Genomic DNA, 19,495 nt, shown 5'->3' on the forward strand with positions numbered 1-19,495 from the left:
TAACCGTGGCTCAAATTGTTTTCGCTTTTTACTTGCACATGGAAGTACCTTTCTTGATTTTAATTGGTGTTAGAGAATTACCTATTAGTCGACCATATGGCTGTTATAATTTTTTAAAATACTACAAATTAAACAGTCAGTTTATGAAATACAAGGCCAAAGAGGTTTAAAACTACATATATTTTGCAGAAACAGCAACAGATTGACTTGTGTTCTTTATTTATTGACATAAATGTCCATAGAAACTGTCCAACAGAAGCAAACAGATTCTCATATGCATTATAAGCAGATCAAACTTGGACGAAATCGAAAACAGAACATCAAAGATGAAGCCTTTTCAGTTTTCATTCCTCCATGTGGATTATGCAACGAAGACCTTCCCCTTTAAGCATGCACTCAAATGCCTTGTTGATTTCTGAGAATGGGACTTTGTGGGTGATGAATTTTTCTAGCTCCAATTCCTGCAACATTAATTTAATTATTCAGTGATCACTTAATTAACTAATGAATTAAAATTTGGCAAAACATGTAAACGAAATATGAATCAAAGTTAGCCTTCTACCTTGTTCATGTACTTCTCCACGACAGAGGGAATATCAGTTCAAGGCTTGTAGTTTCCGAAGAATGTACCCTTGAGGGTGCTCTTGTTCAGAAAGTTAACCTGATGCGTCTTGAAGACGGCTACTTTGTGTGGTACTCCCACAAGAACAGCAACACCCCAACCCTGAAATTGCAGTCTATATTTGTTAATAATAAGATCACGTTGAAATTTGAAAGAGAGATTTTAGAAAACGGAGGCAGTGAAGAAGCTATAGTATTACATCATGGACACATTCAAATGCTGATATCATGGCTTCAACATTTCCTGTACATTCAATGCTTCTGTCCACTCCTCCATTCGTCAGCTCAGCAATCACCTCTTGAACTGGTTTTTGTGCTCTTTTGGGTTCACAAATTCCGTTACACCAAACTTTTTCGCTGCAAACAACCAAGTTAAAATTGAGAGTCTCGAGAATATTTGTAAACGCAAAAAAATGATACATGAGCTGAAGAAAAACATAGCTCTATGCATCGTTGTCCTTTTTGAGAGATTATAGGAATTGTGTATGTTACCTTCTTCAAATCTGCTCGAATGCAAATCAACACCGATTATTCTTGAAGCACCAGACAACCTGGCTCCTCGGCAGCCTAGAAACAGAAGGATTGACTTAGACACGCATTTTTCATCATATATACAAGTGAGCAAGCAAGTGGTGACTAAGAGACTCACTGCAAGGCCTACAGTTCCCAATCCGAAAACAGCGACTGTTGATCCCTTTTTCGGCTTTGCAACATTTAGAGTAGCTCCGAGACCTAAACGTGTTCAAAAAATAAATAAGAAAATGATATCAATTACACAACTAGTATCTGTTGAACAATTTGGCTCTATAGTAATAAACAATTTACCTGTGGAGATTCCACAACTGAGGACACAGACTTTGTCTAGAGGTGCCGAGGGATTGATCTTGGCAAGGCAGCCAACATGAACAACAGTGTACTCACTGAAGGTGGAAGTCCCAACAAAGTGGTAGATAGGCTTGCCTTTGATTGAAAATCTTGATTTGCCATCACTGAGCATCACTCCCCTGTCAGTGTTTATCCTAGGGAGGTCACACATGTTGCTCTGTTCTGATTTGCAGTGAGCGCAATCCTTGCATTCCCCTGTGAACACCGGCAGCACATGATCACCAGCTTTCAGATCCGTCACACCCTCACCAACACTCTCCACAATCCTAAAAGTATCAACCAGAAATCCACATAAGTTTTAATTCATGATCAATGATTCAATTGTACTTTGTTTGCCTACATGCTCTATTAATTCAGTAACAAGATGATAGAAATGTACATACCCTCCTGCCTCATGACCATAAATCCTAGGAAATAAAGGGTTTTGTCCCTGCAATATAGAAAACCCATATTATATTTGGTGTTCTAAATATGTGAATAATCATTGAACTGAAATATGCTTAGGAGTGAAAAGAAAAGCAATGGATCATTTTTCGAATCCAAATTACAGAAATGATCAATTTTCGTTATATCGGCGATATTTGATCGCGCTATGCCACTAATATTTGATTTTAATCAATGAAATAATTGAAATTCAGAAATGTTCAGTTCGACGAATTTCTAAGAATAATGTCATACCTTGGCTTCCCAGAAGTAGACATCAGTGTGGCACAAAAGAGGTAAAAAGGATCTTCAAGCGAACTTCATTTGCTTGTGGTGGTGCCACCTCAACTTCTTCGATCACCAGTGGCTTCCCTGCTTCCCAAGCTACAGCAGCTACACAAACCAGAAATAATAATGGAATTAATAAACCAAAAATTAAATAAGAAACCCCTCACTTAATAAATAATCTCAGGAAAAAAAAAAAAAAAAAAAAAACCTTACCTCTGCAGCGTATGACCTGAGCAGTATTAGACATTCTTGCTTAGAATCCAATGAAAACTTGATGAAATTGAAATCTTAAAGCTTTTTGAAAGAACAGTTTGAAGTGTTTAATTTATTGTGGTGAGAAATGAAGGCCCCTTGTGTGGGTATTTATATATGCATAAGGTCAAGTGGAGGCCGAATTACTTTATTAAATAATGTTGATTGTCCCAGATTGGACTTTTTAATTTGCAACTATATTATACGATATACCAGGCGCAAAACCAAAACCATTCCTTGATTTCAATGGTAGGTACTGTTGGCCAATACTTGGTACAACTACTGTACTCCCCTGGCCAATACTTGGTATAAGACTATACTCCCCAATTAATTCATTTTCTTTGATTCTTTTGTTAAATATATAATTACTATTACTTCATGATAACTGCTAATGTTAAGAAGAAACACTTCAAAAATTGAACTATAAAGACAATAAACGAAAAGGTAGTGAACTAGCAACGTTAATATATAGGTCTGTAATAATAATTTAATAAATAAGTTTTTATCCTCAAACCGTCCTCTAAATGTGTTCGACAAAAAAAAGAGTTTTGAGGAACTTTCCTTGAATAAATATTTTATGTGTTTTGTTTTGAAGCTTGATGAGTCAATATTATATTATATATTTTATCCTATTTTCAGTATAATTTGGTAATTATTTTGGTAGAATTTTGATACTTTATTTTATATTTTCAATGTAGGACATTCGACTTTCTCTGGAGCAAAACATGATCAATTGGACGAAATTTGGAGTGATTCAAATTGGAGGACGTTCGTGTGTCTCTTGGCTTGTTCGTGTCAAAATTTGGGATTTTTTTACTAAGCAGTTATTTTCTGGCGATTTATTAAAGAAGCAGTGCGCATTGTTGAAAAGTGACGTTTCTGGGCTTAAACTGTGTTTTTGGAGCCCAAGATGACTTTTCATGGCCTTCTGAAGAAATGTTCATAATAGTCCAAGCTTTAAATCCAGTTGTATTGGGCCAGTTTTGGAGCTGATTTGGGTCCAAAACGTGGCTGTACATAATTATTCATTCAATCCATGTGGAAAACGACATTGCTTGAACCAATACACTATAATAACCTTGTACTCTTGCAAGTATTTTTAAGTGTTTTTATCCCTACTTTTGCAGGTGATAAAAATCCTATCAAGAAATTGACGATGTTGCCAGGAATTGTTTTAAATAACTTATGTTTATCAACTCTTAATTAATTGTTTTTTTTGTATATGTATATATTTTTAATTTACTTGATTTTAATTTTTTTTAAGGTAATAATTTGTTGGTTTTAAGTGCATTGCAATAATGGATTGGTTTGGAGCCTCACAAGAAGCACCTACAGTCTATGCTCTTTGCAATTTGAATACGCATGATATTATGTATTGTCCTCCGCGGCAATTTTTTCCAGAGTTTGTGTAGCACCGTATCAATATGAAGAACAATTTTCAAAGACCTAGGTGCACTTCCTACTCAAATTTTTACAATCCATCATGACCACTGCATCAAAATTCTATGTGGGTAAGCAATCAACAGACTTTTGAGCAGCTCAATGGGTCACAGAAACCTTCTTGGGAAGACCAGATCACTAAATTGGAGGAGTCCACTAGGTTGAATATGGAGAGCAGCACCTAAAAGATGCATAATATAATAAATTCAATCGACAATCTAGCGCAGCAAATTGGGCAGCTCACATATCAATTGGTGGAACAAGAAAACGATTTCAATTCCAATGTCCATAATCAACCAATTGCAAACCCGCATGGTTCAAAGGAGTGCTTGGCAGATCAAACATTGAGATGGGAAAAAACCAACGATACTTGGATGGAAGAATATGAAATAGAAGAGCCATCAGCCGGTGACACATGCCCAATGGTGGAAACAGCGCCAACTGACCTTGAACTTTCCCCTGAATCTGTTATTACCCAAGTTATTGAGCCACCTATGCTTTTTTTCCAAAGGCTGCAGCAGACCACAATAGATCAGCACACTCAAGATTCTATGCAGACACATGCAAAAGTGCACGTTAATCTGCCGCTACGGGATGCAACTGAGAAAGCTCTAATGCAATCACTAAATTTCAATTTATCTGAGGCTGCAAAGCAACCAACAAAGCTGCATGAAGGCATTGAAATTGACATGTTCGAAGTGGTTGTTCATACAAATTCAAAATCTGATCCAACACATGACCAGCTGGTAGGATTAAAAGCACACCACAAAGTAGCCCACAATAATCCTATTGATTTTCCTTATTAACACTAAAATTTGTCGATTGTAGCATATGAAAATAAGGGTCTTTCCCGCAGAAGATTGTTTTATCCAAATACTTAAAATGTCACAAAAACAGGGTGGCTGTCTCCACTGACCAGCCACCGAACAATAATTATTAGACTAACTTACACTTATCCAAATGCAACGAAATTTTATACACATAAACTAGACACACCAAGCTATGCTCACACAAATTTTTGGGATTTTTGGAGTTGATTAGCTATTTAAATTAAATCGGATAAAACAGGACCTCAACAAGTTTTAAATAATACCAATAGATTTTAATTCACAAGTTAAGAAAACGAGTTAGGGGAAATGCTATCCACCACCAAATAATCATGCAAGCATGTTATGTTTCATTCAAATCCCTTTTATTTCCGGATGAAGATGCTCAAGTTGGCTCAATGTTAGAACACAACCTATTACTCTCTTTTACGTAGTATGTTAAGAGAATGACGTTTTCAACTTAACGTAATCCCTAGCATGCAATCTAGAATGGTGTGTTCATAGATTTAACAAGTAGAAATCATTAAGAACGAAAAGAGTTTGAGTCATCACAAGGCATGGTAAGTACTGGCATTGTCTTACTTATCCTAGAAATTGGTTCACATGTTAATCGCAATTAACAAGTACTACTCTAGAACATATGCAGGTCCTCATTCAACAAGGGCAGGCATACATATATTCATAGCATTTGAATCCTAAATATGCTTACTAAGTATGCATCCATAGAAAACATATAAAGAATTCATCACTGACATAAGTAGTAAACCAATTTTCATCCATTCATAAAATCAATTCAATGAAATGTCATAACAAACTTGCAATCATATTCGGGGCTTCAAAACAGCCCCTAACTACTAAAAATTAGTTACACATTATTTTCAAATTAAACCAAAAGTAAAACATGGGTTTGAGAAGATAAAACCAAGAAAAATAGAGTGAAGCCTCTTCTTCTCTCCTTCTGCGCCCTCTGCTTCTGTGCTTCTGCTCCCGTCAGTCTCTCCCTTTTCCGCTCCTTTCTATTTCTTCAGTCTGTCATCTCTTTTATTCTTCAGTTCTCCTCTCTTTTATTCTTCAGTTCTCCTCTCTTTTTTATTTTCTGTTTTCCTTTCTCTGCTTTTTCTGTCCGTGTCTTCCCCACTTCTTTGCCGTGTATTATTTCCCCTTTTTCCTTGCTGCTGTGCTATCCTTCTGTCAGTCCACTCTCCCTGCTTTCTTTTCTTTTATTCTTTCTGTCCCGTGTGCCATCCTCTCTGTCTACTTCTTTATGCCGTGTCCTTTCCTTTAACAAAAGGCAGCCATTTCAATTCACACTTCCTAGTGCTCCACTTCATAGTGCTCCACCTTCTAGTGCTCCACCTTTTATTCTTTTATTTGTTTTTCTATTTCCTTTTCTCCATTTTGCTTGAAATTGAACCTAAAACAAAATTAACTGCACATTAACACAAGGTAAGGTAAAATGCCACAATTTTAACACAAAAACATCACAAAGACTTTAGAAATGGATGGTATAAATGCATGAAATATATGAGTGATCACCAGCACGTGACAAATACCAGATTTCGATACGGGGCAAATAGCTAAAGATAAAATAATTTTTGCTGCTGCAACAGACAGTGCACCTGCACAGCCAATCAAACTCAAAGAAATTCAAGATGAGTCCTACCAACAGGATAAGTTCTACATGGGAATGAAAAAAAAGTGTAATGGCAGTCCTATTCTTTGTCAAGAAATTCGGCCAGTGCAAGAATTGTGGGTGTTAAATACAAGATTTAAGTCAGTTCAACGGAGATGCAAGCCTTGCTTGAAGGGACTCTATTTGATTACAAGAATTCATTCACATAGAAGAGCAGACATTAAGGACTCAACCACAACATTTAAATACACGGTCAATAAACATCAAGTCACTCATTACCTAATATTGCCCGATGATGCTATTAAAGATTGGTTGACTGAGTAACTCAGAAGAGTGTAGAAACTACTCCTTTTATCGTCGAATCAGGAAGGAAGAAGTGGTTGTAGCTTTGAAGAAGATGAAGCATAGAAAAGCAGTGGGCCCAGACGATATACCGATTGAAGTGTGGAAAGCCTTGGGAGAGACAGGTATAGCATGACTCACTGACCTTTTCAATAGGATTTTGAAAACGAAGAAGATGCCAAACGAGTGGCGAAAGAGCACCTTGGTACCTATTTACAAGAATAAGGGCGACGTACAAAATTGCATGAACTATAGGGGTATTAAGCTAATGAGTCATACAATGAAGCTCTGGGAGAGAGTCATTGAGCATAGATTGAGGCAAGAGACACGGGTTTCGAACAACCAATTCGGGTTCATACCAGGGCGCTCAACCATGGAGGCAATCTATCTCTTACGAAGATTGATGGAAAGATATAGAGATGGGAAAAAGGATTTACACATGGTCTTTATAGATTTGGAAAAAGCGTATGATAGGGTCCCAAGAGACATTCTTTAGAGGATTTTAGAGAAGAAAGGAGTACGAGTAGCATATATCCAAGCTATAAAGGATATGTATAAATGAGCAAAGACTACCGTAAGAACTCATAAAGGACAAACCGAAAGCTTCCCCATAACTGTAGGATTACATCAAGGCTCATCCTTAAGTCCTTACCTTTTTGCATTGGTAATGGATGAGTTAACAGGACATATTCAAGATGATATTCCTTGGTGTATGCTTTTCGCAGACGATATAGTGTTGATAGATGAAACTCAGGAAGGGGTAAATGCGAAGCTTAACCTTTGGAGAGAAGTGTTGGAATCTAAAGGTCTTCGTCTAAGCCGATTAAAGACAGAATATATGGAGTGCAAGTTCAGTGCAAATGGAGGCCAAAATGAGTTAGGGGTGAGGATCGGAGATCAGGAAATACCAAAGAGCGACCGTTTTCGCTACCTAGGATCTATCTTGCAAAAGAACGGAGAATTAGATGGAGATCTCAACCATAGAATACAAGCTGGATGGATGAAGTGGAAGAGTGCATCCGACGTGTTGTGTGATCGTCGTATGCCACTGAAGCTTAAGGGAAAATTCTATAGGACGGCAATAAGGTCGGTGATGCTGTATAGCACAGAATGTTGGGCGGTGAAGCATCAACACGTACACAAAATGGGTGTAGCGGAGATGAGGATGCTTCGTTGGATGTGTGGGCATACGAGAAAGGATAAGATTAGGAATGAGGATATCCGAGGTAAAGTAGGAGTAGCCAAAATGGAAGGAAAGCTGAGAGAAAATCGGTTACAGTGGTTTGGACATGTGCAAAGAAGGCCTACTGACGCTCCGGTTAGAAGATGCGACTACGAGACAGAGGTTCAGGGCCGAAGAGGTAGAGGAAGACCTAGGAAAACTTTGGAAGAGACTCTAAGAAAAGACTTAGAGTACTTGGATCTAACAGAGGACATGACACAGGATCGAGCACAATGGCGTTCTAAGATTCATATAGCCGACCCCACTCAGTGACTTGGATTTTTTCAAGTCTCCAATCGAGAAGTTTTCCCCACTCTGGAAATAAGAGAACACTACCTCAACCTACATGCTCCACTCACAAAGCTTCAACATACAAACTTCAACAAAAGAAAGAACTTAGCGAAGAAGGCTTTGGTGTATTTAACACAATACGTTGAAATGAAACAAAGCTTATTTATTGATATCTCCAATAAGTTACAAATAGGTACATATACATGAGTCAAAATAAACAAACAAAAGGGAGCATTCACAAAGGTTGCTTAGGAGAAGCCTCAGCAGTCGGTAGAGCCCCAGAAAGAGAAGGCACCGGAGGGGGATCATTCGGAGCCTCAGTACTGGACAACACCCTAGAAGGAGGAGGCATCAGAGGTTGATCATTTGGAGCTTCATTACGCGGTACAGCCCAGAAGACGAAGGCAATAAATGCCTTTGGAACAAACCCACAAACCTCTAATGGTCATGTAAAATCTGACCATCAGATTCCTTCATCTGGTCAAGCTTCCTCTTCATGTTTGTAGCATAATCATGTGCGAGTCGGTGCAACTGTTTATTCTCATGCTTGAGCCCTCTAATCTCCTGTTTGAGACTCATCACTTCAGCTGCCAATGATTCAACTTGGCGGGTTCGAACAAATAGGCGTTGGGCCATTTTAGACACAGAACCTGCACACTGAACACTGAGAGCCAGAGAATCCTTAACAGCCAACTCATCAGACCGTTTGGAAAGTAGTCTGTTATCTTTGGGAGTGAGAAGGTTCCTGGCCACCACCGCAGCGGTCATATCATTCTTCATCACGGAATCCCCAACGGTAAGAGGACTAGTAGGGGATAAGAAGGATGGGCGCCATATGTTGTCTGGAGAAGGCGTGGCTGCCTCTTCAACAAGGTTCAAGTCAAAACGAAGGTGTTGAAGAGAGAAGAGGTCGGATAAATCAAGATCTTAGAAATGCAAGAAGGGAACTTCTACTGGTGGAGATTCAAGTGTGCTTTGGAACTTAATATCAGCCTCTATAAAAATCTGCACTCGATGGAGCTTCAGAAATCGAAGAGACGCCTGCTCAGAAATCGAAAAGGCGTTTGCTTTCTCAAAAGCTGGGCTGCTCAGAGACCACGAGGGCCGATCTCAGGAAACGAAGAGGCGTTTGCTTTCTCAAAAGCTGGGCTACTCAAAGACCACGAAGGTCGATAGCAGAAATCGAAGAGGCGCTTGCTTTCTCAAAAGCTGGGCTGCTCATAGACCACGAGGGCCGATCTCAGAAATCGAAGAGGCACCTGCTTTTTCAGCATTGTCAACACCTGTCACAGGCACACTCAACTTTGCGAAAATTACGGGCATTCTGTCGAAGATTTCTGGTGAAGTAGAAAGCACGTGAATGTTACTGTTCAATCATCCACTTTCCACACGCAACATCAGCTCACGGGTACCACAGATAACTTTGCCAAAAATCTCTAACAAAGTTTAGACACGTGAAGCTTGCAGCTCCCATTACATCGCTATGACCAAGAAGGGTAAAATAATAGCAAAGAAACAACACTAACAAAGTTTAGACACATAAATTTTAAAGGTCTAGCTACCATATTATTACCCCCAAGGGTAAATGAACAGGACCACTGCTGGATAATTGGAAAGTCCCTGTGTGTCAACCTCTGTGCTCCGTGGCAAGGTAGACTAGCAAACAGGCCTAACCTTTACTCACATTCGAGAAAACACTCCCAACAAGATTGCTTGCTTCAAGATCGAAGAGGCACCGTTCTTCGAATCTCGAGAGCCAGACTCCCAACATGATTACTTTCTCAAAAAGCGACGAGACACCGCTCTCATAATCTCGAGAGCCAGACTCCTAGCAGGATTGCTTTCTCAAACATCGAAGAGGCACCATTCTCTAAATCTCGAGAGACAGATCTCCGACAGGATTGCTTGTTCGAAAACCGAAAAGGCACCGCTTTCTCAACTTCGAGAGCCCCTTAGATAAAGCTTGTCTATAATCCTCACACCGCTTTCTCAACTTCGAGATCCAGATCTTCTTGGATAAAGCTTGTCTGTAATCTTCACACGTAACATCAGCTTTCCAGATACCACAGACCACTTTTTCAAAGTGCTCTGATAGAGTTAAAACAAGTGAAGTTGGCAGCTCCCACTACCGTGCTATGACCAAGCAAGGTAAAGGAATAACATTACTCCTTGTTGTTAGGGAGACTCCTATATATGTCGACCTCCATCCTCAACGGACAGGCAGACCTGCAAAAATGTTCAACCCTTCCTTATATCTGACAGGGCACTCCCAACGAAGCCTCTCGAAATACTCAGCTTTCTTTCCCCCCGAGAATACCTCTGCAAACAAGCTACACCAGAGCAAGAATATCTCATATCATCAGGGTTAAAAGCAAGAGTATCCCATATCATGCTTTTTCCCTGTCTTTTCCTTTGGCCTTATTCTTACCTGCAAGACAAGGAGAAAGATAGCAATCAGTCAGCACTTGGAATCAAGCTTCCAGTCCGGAACTGACTGCCTGGAACCCCTTACCTGATTACTTACCTGACATTGCTCTCGAGTACTCATCTTCAACATCTTATGCTTCCCGAGAAGATACCACATCTGCTTGAGGAACAAATAGGGCAAGTGAGAAGGATACAAGGAAGCATGTGGAGACAAGCGCAACAAAACACGTGCCGATACATCCACTACTTTGTCAACAGCAAAAGTATCCCATATCAGCAGGGTCGAACGTACTCTAGATTTGATGGACTTATTTTGACCCTCAAATTCTTCAGTCGACCTTATACTCTGGCGAAAACCAGAAAACCCTCCAGCCCAATTCAAGAATAAGCCTATGGAAAGTTACTTCTTCAAAAGCAAAAGTATCTCATATCACCTTTTCTCCTTTTCTTTTCTTTATCCTTCATGCTGCCTGCAAGATAAGGAGAATGATAACAATCAGCCAGAACTCGAAATCAAACTTCTGATCTGGGACTGATTGCTTGGAACTCTGATTGCTTACCTTGTGATTGGTTGGAACTCTGATTGCTTACCTTGTCTATCACCTCTTTCAGCAGATCCCCTAGCTCGGCGACTTGGGAGACTCCTACTACATGGTTTGTATCGCGCTTGACCAAGTCTAAAACTACAAGTAAGCATCAAGTGAAATTGATACATTACCTTGTGCATCTCCACCAGTTAAAGATACCACCCCTGGAGGGAGGAATAGTATTTCCAAAAAAGATGCCACATTTACCTATGAGACAGATAAGGCAAGTGAAGACGATACCACACTTCGGTACTTAAAAATTTCGTGATTACGAGATCATTCTCCCATAATATTTCCTAATGTCATTTGTACTAAATCATTCACTTGTACTCACTAAAGGAGAGCATGAACCTATGTACTGTGTAAACCCTTCACAATTAATGAGAACTCCTTTACTCCGTGGACGTAGCCAATCTGGGTGAACCACGTATATCTTGTGTTTGCTTCCTATCTCTATCCATTTACATATTTATCCACACTAATGACCGGAGCAATCTAGCGAAGATCACAAACTTAATATTTAAGATGATATTCTTTGGTGTATGTTTTTCGCAAACGATATAGTGTTGATAGATGAAACGCAGGAAGGGGTAAACGCGAAGCTTAACCTTTGGAGAGAAGTGTTGGAATATAAAGGTCTTCGCCTAAGCCGATCAAAGACAGAATATATGGAGTGCAAGTTCTGTGCAAACGGAGGCCAAAATGAGTTAGGGGTGAGGATCGGAGATTAGGAAATACCAAAGAGCGACCGTTTTCGCTACCTAAGATCTATCTTGCAAAAGAATGGAGAATTTGATGGAGATCTCACCCATATAATACAAGCTGGATGGATGAAGTGGAAAAGTGCATCCGGCGTGTTGTGTGACCGTCGTAGGCCACTGAAGCTCAAGGGAAAATTTTATAGGACGGCAATAAGGCCGGCGATGCTGTATGGCACAAAATGTTTGGCGGTGAAGCATCAACACGTAGGTGTAGTGGAGATGAGGATGCTTAGTTGGATGTGAAGGCACACGAGAAATGATAAGATTAGGAATAAGGATATCCGAGGTAAAGTAGGAGTAGCCGAAATTAAAGGAAAGAAGAGAGAAAATCGGTTACGGTGGTTTGGACATGTGCAAAGAAGGCCTACTGACGCTCCGATTCGAAGATGTGACTACGGGACAGAGGTTCAGGGTCGAAGGGGTAAAGAAAGACCTAGGAAAACTTTGGAAGAGACCTTAAGAAAAAACTTAGAGTACTTGGATCTAACGGAGGACATGACACAAAACTGAGCGCAATGGCGTTCTAGGATTCATATAGCCAACCCCACTTAGTGGGAAAAAGCTTTGTTGTTGTTGTTTTCTTTTTATGTCGTTTATTTTATTTTCCTGTTTTTATTCCTAATTACAAAAATCAAAAATCATAAAATTGAAAGAAAAAAAATTGCAATTTTTAATTCTTGTTATTTTTCTTTACTTATCTAATTAGGTTTTTGATTTTTGATTGCAGGCTGCATTCGGAACTGATTCGGTCTAATTTCAACTACTCGTGGATTCATACATTCCTCCATTCATCTCAGTATGCATTGAACCATCCATTCATCACAACAAAATTCATCATCACATTCATAAGAATTTAAGAATATTCATGGGAGTCAAATTCAATACAAATGCAAGCACAGCATACAGAATGAGCACATATAAGGTCCAGGGATACTCACAGTGGGGATGCTGAGAATACCGCTATGCTAATGGACCCCTTTCACTCTCTCACTCTCCCACTCTCTCACACTTCATTCAAAAATATAATTACATTGAAGTTTGGGGGTGGGGATCCAAGCAGTACAGAGAAGAACAATCATCAGGACCATCCATATGCACATATTTTTGCTCAACATACATCAATGGAGACATGCACAAACACAGAGGACAATTGTGAGCAAGCGAAAATCATATTCATACATGACGCACAAATAAGAGGAAGGGATACATATCTATACCTTTACGTTCTAGATCAGAAAGACTCCAGACATTTACCGTGGTTTGCTATGATGGATCGGCATTCTGCAGCTCCTACACTGGGAGCACATATGCATTATATAATTTTCATTCATTTGTCCCTACTCTAAGCATTTGAGACAAAATCGAAGGGAGTTGGGGATACAAATTACCCGTGAATGTGTCGGAATCAGAGATGGATGTGATATGCGGTGTCATCTTTGCAGCTGCTAGTATTGCTGCTCAAGGGTGCTGGATTTCTGAAGGCAGCAAGATAATGAAGGAGGACATTGCAGAAGAGTGGTAGTCTGTAGATGCACTTGGATTCCTTATTCAGAGATTAAGTTTGGGGGTATAGTGCGGCTCTGGGGTATGGTTTGGGATTTTGAGAGAGAAATGGCTCTAGGCTCGAGGATGAGAAAAGAAGAATCTAGAGAGAGAAGCTCTCTGAAGCCGCTTGAGAGAGAAATGAGAAATGGGAGCACGGCGCTAGGGTATTCTAAATGGACAAGGATTGTCTACTCTCCTTGTTGCCATGCCCTCCTGTTTTGTGTGGTCACGGTTAAGCCACGTTAATATTTTATATTATTTTTTTATAAAGATAATAAGACAAAATGAATAGTTATGTAAAATCTTGACGTGACTTAACCGTGACCACACAAACAGGAAGGTATGTGAGGGCACGGAAACAAGGAGTGCAGACAATCCTTGTCCATTCTAAATAGCTAAATGAGCATCCGAGTAAGCTTAAACAACCTGGCTGGGACGTTTTGGGTTTGGGCTTGGTAATCACATGGGTTGTTTCATCTTTTGCTGGAATAAGCCACATCATGGCCCCCAGTCAAATCAGGCTCAAATTTAGGCTACATTTGCTCCTAGTTCAGCCGTGCAACAACTTCATTTTCAAGCCCAGGTAATATCTTTCTTTTTCTTTGGTTTTCACAAAGCGTAATGAGTCATGCATGTTTATATTTGATCTAAATGTCACAGACGGATTGCATGTTTGATATACGTTCTAGCTTGAATGCCACAAGTAGAATATGCATAAGGAAAACCTAACCTTCAAAGTTGCATGCGTAATTCATAAGTAATTGGTAAAACTACATAGAATTGTTAAGGGGACGACAGAACCCTAGGCTTTTACAATTTGGTTTTCAAAACGTTTTCTTTTGTATTTACTTTGTTAATTTCTTTAATCATTTTAATTAATTTCGTTTTTATTATTTTTAAATTCAAATCAACCTCTTCCAATCCTTGTTTTCAAATAATTCATTAAAATTTGGTATTTATATAAATTATTCATTCAATCCTTGCGGAAAACAACTTACTTGAGCCGTTATACTACAATAATCTTGTACTCTTGCAAATATTTTTAAGTGTTTTTATCCCTACTTTTGCAGGTGGTAAAAATCATATCAAAGCTCAAACTAATTTGTAAAGTATTATTATTTTCTTTCCACATACATCTTTCAATATTCTACTCCTCATCTTTCTTCTTTTAGTTCTCTCTTGTAATATTTCTTAATCAAAAGAGAAGATAAAAAGAAAAAAAAAACTAATTATAGAAGAGGAGGACTGGTGGCATTTGTCATCTTTCTTTGTTAATAAAATAACTTTGAAAACATAGTTACCGACCAAAAAAACAGGAGGATTAGTGGTATTGGACCACAATCCCGGGTTTGGCAGGAAATATCATAAGAGATTAAACAACCAATAAAAAGGGAGATTCAACTTCAATGCTCGTCGCATGATCTGGATTCACAAAATTACAAAAACAAATAGCAAGGTTTTGTGTGTTTTACCACCTATGTATTCTTCCGTTTGTTTTGAGACTCGCATTCGCTACTTATGCTGACTAGACGAGATGATTTCATCAACTGCATCTACATTTGCCTTTTAGATATGATGCGCCATCTACTTGAGTATTTACACACTCAAAGGGGGAGTGTTGTGATATACATTCTATATTATTACATATGTGATTGTGTAAATACTAAATAGAGATAAATTATAGGTATCCTTCGGGATCTTGAAGATCTTTCCTATTAAAATTTGTATTACTAGGAGAGCAAAGTTTCTCCCATCTTTATTACTATAAATAAAGGCTCAAGGCATGCTAAGATTCCATTCGAAGTAAGGTGACAGGATTCGATGTTGTACCATCTTCAACTCTTCTCTGGATCCGGAGTTTTTGAAGAGAATGTCCCATCCTTCAATATCATGATTGGGTTGACTAGCAGTAACTTTAACTGTCCTAAAGTAGCGAAATTTCTTGTTGTATAAGTGGTGACTTGCATGAAGTAAAACAAGAAAACCCTTTTTCTGCCTACCTTGCAGTGAATGAATGAGCCCCATGCCTCTTATCCCACTTTTGGAAAGGCACAAATAATTCCTCAAAGGCATAGATAATTCATCAAGCCTATTCTCCATCTCTTGCTCTATATGTTGTGCCCCTATCTCTCCCTCAGGGAGGACAAAAACCTACCCCTCATAAAACAAGAAAAACAAAATACAAGAAAAGATGGGGAAATACACCTTAACCCTCTTGAAAAAGAAAATACAAGAAGGGGACAAGACCTCGACCCTCTTGAAAAAAGAAAATACAATAAAAAGAGGAGGTGGACATAGGCCCAAACCTCTCTAAAATAAAATCTAAAAGTTAAGAACTTGCAAAACAAGCTGCAAAATAAAAAAGGAAAATCCAAAAAAATCAGGTAAAAAGAAAACCACATCAAGAAAGGGAGACAAACATGTAGGCTGGCGTACCCAAGAAATCTAATTGTAGAAAAGGAAGAATCTCTACAAGAGGAGCAGCATGCCAAACAAGTGAAGATGAAAGAAGCCCTAAATTGGCCAATTTATCAGCAACTGCATTCCCTTCTCGAAATGTATGAGAGTAACGAAATACCATGTTTTGCAATTGGGAAATAGAGTTCTTCCAACGAGTTTGGTGCGACCAAGGAGGAGAAAATGAACCATAAGTAAAGTAAGATATCACGCTAGAAGAGTCACTTTCAAGCCATAAATGTTGCCAACCCTGCACGTGAGCCAACTCCACAGCAAGAATGATAGAATGAAGTTCTACATAGAAAGAAGTACGATGCCCCAAGCTCAATGTGAAACCACCAAGAAAATACTGTAGAATCTCGAAATACCCCACCACAAGCCGCAAGACCCGGAGGCCATCTGTATTCACTTTGACCCAAGAAAATTGAGGGGGATGCCAAAGAACAGAAACTGTAGAAGGAGCTTTACAGGACTCAGCCGCGATTCCGAGAGAGATTAAAAGTTACTTATCCAAAATACCAGGACATGACCAGGAGTGAATTAATAACGTTCATTCAATTATAATACATGAATTAATAATATCACAATTTGTAGTGCCAAGTGTAACGGTGGCTCAAATTGTTTTACTTGCACCCGGAAGTACCATTCTTGACTTTAATTGGTGTTAGAGAATTTCCTATTAGTCGACCATATGGCTGTTCTAGATTTTCAAAATATTACAAATTAAACAATCAGTTTATGACTTACAAGGCCAAAGAGGTTGAAAACTATATATATTTTGCATTTCCACAAACAGAAACTGATTGACTTGTATTCTTTATTTATTGATATACATGTACGGTCATAGAAACTGTCCAAACAGAAGCAAACAGATTCTCATATGCATTACAAACATATCAAACTGGAGAAAACAAAGAAAACCGAAAGACGAAATCGAAAATTTAGAATTTAAGAACACAGAACATCAAAAGATGAAGCTTTTTTAGTTTTCATTCCTCCATGCGGATTATGCAACGAAGACCTTCCCCTTTAAGCATGTACTCAAATGCCTTGTTGATTTCTGAGAACGGGACTTTGTGGGTGATGAATTTCTCTAGCTCCAGTTCCTGCAACATTAATTTAATTGTTGAGTGTTCACATAACTGACAAATTAAAATTTGGGAAAACATGGAAGCAAAACATGAATCAAAATTAGCCTTTTACCTTGTTCATGTACTTCTCCACGACAGAGGGAATGTCCGTTCGAGTCTTGTAGTTTCCGAAGAATGTACCCTTGAGAGTCCTCTCATTCAGAAAGTTAACCGGATGCGTCTTGAAGACGGCATCTTTGTGTGGTACTCCCACAAGAACAGCAACACCCCAACCCTGAAATAGCAGTTTAATTATGTGTTTACTTGTTAATAAATAATATCCCGTTGAAATTTGAAAGAGAGATTTTTTAGAAAATGGAGGCAGAGAAGAAGCTATAGTATTACATCATGGACACATTCAAATGCAGATATCATGGCTTCAGTGCTTCCTGTACATTCAATGCTTCTGTCCACTCCTCCATTCGTCAACTCAGCAATCACCTCTTGAACTGGTTTTTCGTGCTCTTTTGGGTTCACGAATTCTGTCACGCCAAACTTTTTTGCTGCAAACAACCAAGTTAAAATTAAGAGAGGTCTTGAGAATATTTGTCAACTCAAAAAAATGATTACTGAACTGAAGAAAAACATATTCCTCTCCATTGTTCTCTTTTTGAGAGATTATAGGAATTGCGTATGTTACCTTCTTCAAATCTGCCCGAATGCAAATCAACACCGATAATTCTTGAAGCGCCAGACAACCTGGCTCCTTCAGCAGCCTAAAAACAAAAGGATCGACTTAGAAACACATTTTTCATCATACATATAGAAGTGAGCAAGCAAGTGAAAGTGACTGAAAGACTCACTGCAAGGCCTACAGCTCCCAATCCGAAAACAGCCACGGTTGATCCCTTTTTTGGTTTTGCAACATTTAGAGTAGCTCCGAGACCTAAACAACACACATTCAAAAAAAATAAATAAGAAAATGAAATCAATTACACAACTTGTATCCTTGAACAATTTGGCTCTACAGTAATAAACAATTTACCTGTGGAGATTCCACAACTGAGGAGACAGACTTTGTCTAGAGGCGCCGAGGGATTGATCTTGGCAAGGCAGCCAACGTGAACAACAGTGTACTCGCTGAAGGTGGAAGTCCCAACAAAATGGTAGATAGGCTTGCCTTTGATTGAAAATCTTGATTTTCCATCACTGAGCATCACTCCCCTGTCAGTGTTTATCCTGAGGAGGTCACACATGTTGCTCTCTTCTGATTTGCAGTGAGCGCAGTCCTTGCATTCCCCTGTGAACACCGGCAGGACATGATCGCCGGCTTTCAGATCCGTCACGCCCTCACCAACACTCTCCACAATCCTAAAAGTATTAACCAGCAATCCACATGAGTTATAATTCATGATCAAGTATTCAATTGTACATAGTCCTATGTGTTTTATTAATTTAGTAACAAGATGATAGAAATGTACATACCCTCCTGCCTCATGACCATAAATTCTAGGAAATAAAGGGTTTTGTCCCTGCAACATAGAAAACCCATTTTAGATTTGGTGTTGTAAATATGTGAATTTCGAATCAATAAAATGAAATATGCTTAGGAGTAAAATGAAAAGCAATGATCATTTTTCAAATCCAAATTACTTAAATGATCAGTTATGTCATCGATATTCAACCGCACCATATCGTCAATTTTTTATTTTGATTAGTTCTTAATTGAAATTCAAAAATGGTCATTCCAACGAATTTCTCAAAACAATGTCATACCTTGGCTTCCCAGAAGTGGACATCAGTGTGGCACAAAGAGGTAAAAAGGATCTTTATGCGAACTTCATTTGCTTGTGGTGGTGCCACCTCAATTTCTTCAATCACTAGTGGCTTCCCTGCTTCCCAAGCTACAGCAGCTACACAAACCAGACATAATAATAGAATTAATAAACCAAAAATTAAATAAGAAACCCTTCACTTAATAAATAATCTCAGAAACAAAAAGGAAATTTACCTCTGCAGCGTATGACCTGACCAGCAGTATTAGACATTCTTGCTTAGAATCCAATAAAAACTTGATGAAATTGAAATCTCAAAGCTTTTTGGAAGAACAGTTTGAACTGTTTAATTTTTTGTGGTGAGAAATAAAGGCACCTTGTGTGGGTATTTATATATGCATAAGGGCAAGTGGAGGCCGAATTACTTTATTAAAGAACTGTTGATTGTCCCAAATTAGACTTTTTAATTTGCAACTACATTATATGAGACGCAAAACCAAATCCATTCCCCGGTTTTACGTGCTGCAGCTTGATACTAGGTACTGTTGGCCAATACTTGGAACAAGACTATACTTCCGTGGCCAATACTTGGTATAAGACTATACTCCCCAATTAATTCATTTTCTTTAATGTTTTGGTTAAATATATA

The 19,495-nt window shown here is 38.7% G+C and overlaps 1 protein-coding gene and 1 pseudogene across 1 annotated transcript; both read right to left on the reverse strand.

Moving 5' to 3' along the window:
• Positions 1 to 212: 212 nt before the first annotated feature.
• LOC103428549 (alcohol dehydrogenase-like) lies at positions 213 to 2,552 on the reverse strand (annotated as a pseudogene).
• A 14,249-nt stretch (positions 2,553 to 16,801) lies between these two features.
• Positions 16,802 to 19,213, reverse strand: LOC103428551 (alcohol dehydrogenase). Its single transcript, NM_001328893.1, is given in 9 exon segments — positions 16,802 to 17,107; positions 17,205 to 17,366; positions 17,477 to 17,634; positions 17,772 to 17,847; positions 17,935 to 18,017; positions 18,117 to 18,442; positions 18,557 to 18,603; positions 18,848 to 18,984; positions 19,083 to 19,213. Coding segments are annotated over 9 exon segments (1,143 nt in total). The 5' UTR covers positions 19,120 to 19,213; the 3' UTR covers positions 16,802 to 16,990.
• Between the last annotated feature and the right edge of the window lie 282 nt (positions 19,214 to 19,495).

Source organism: Malus domestica, chromosome 10 (assembly GCF_042453785.1).
Source record: "Malus domestica chromosome 10, GDT2T_hap1".
Taxonomy (NCBI): Eukaryota; Viridiplantae; Streptophyta; class Magnoliopsida; order Rosales; family Rosaceae; genus Malus; species Malus domestica.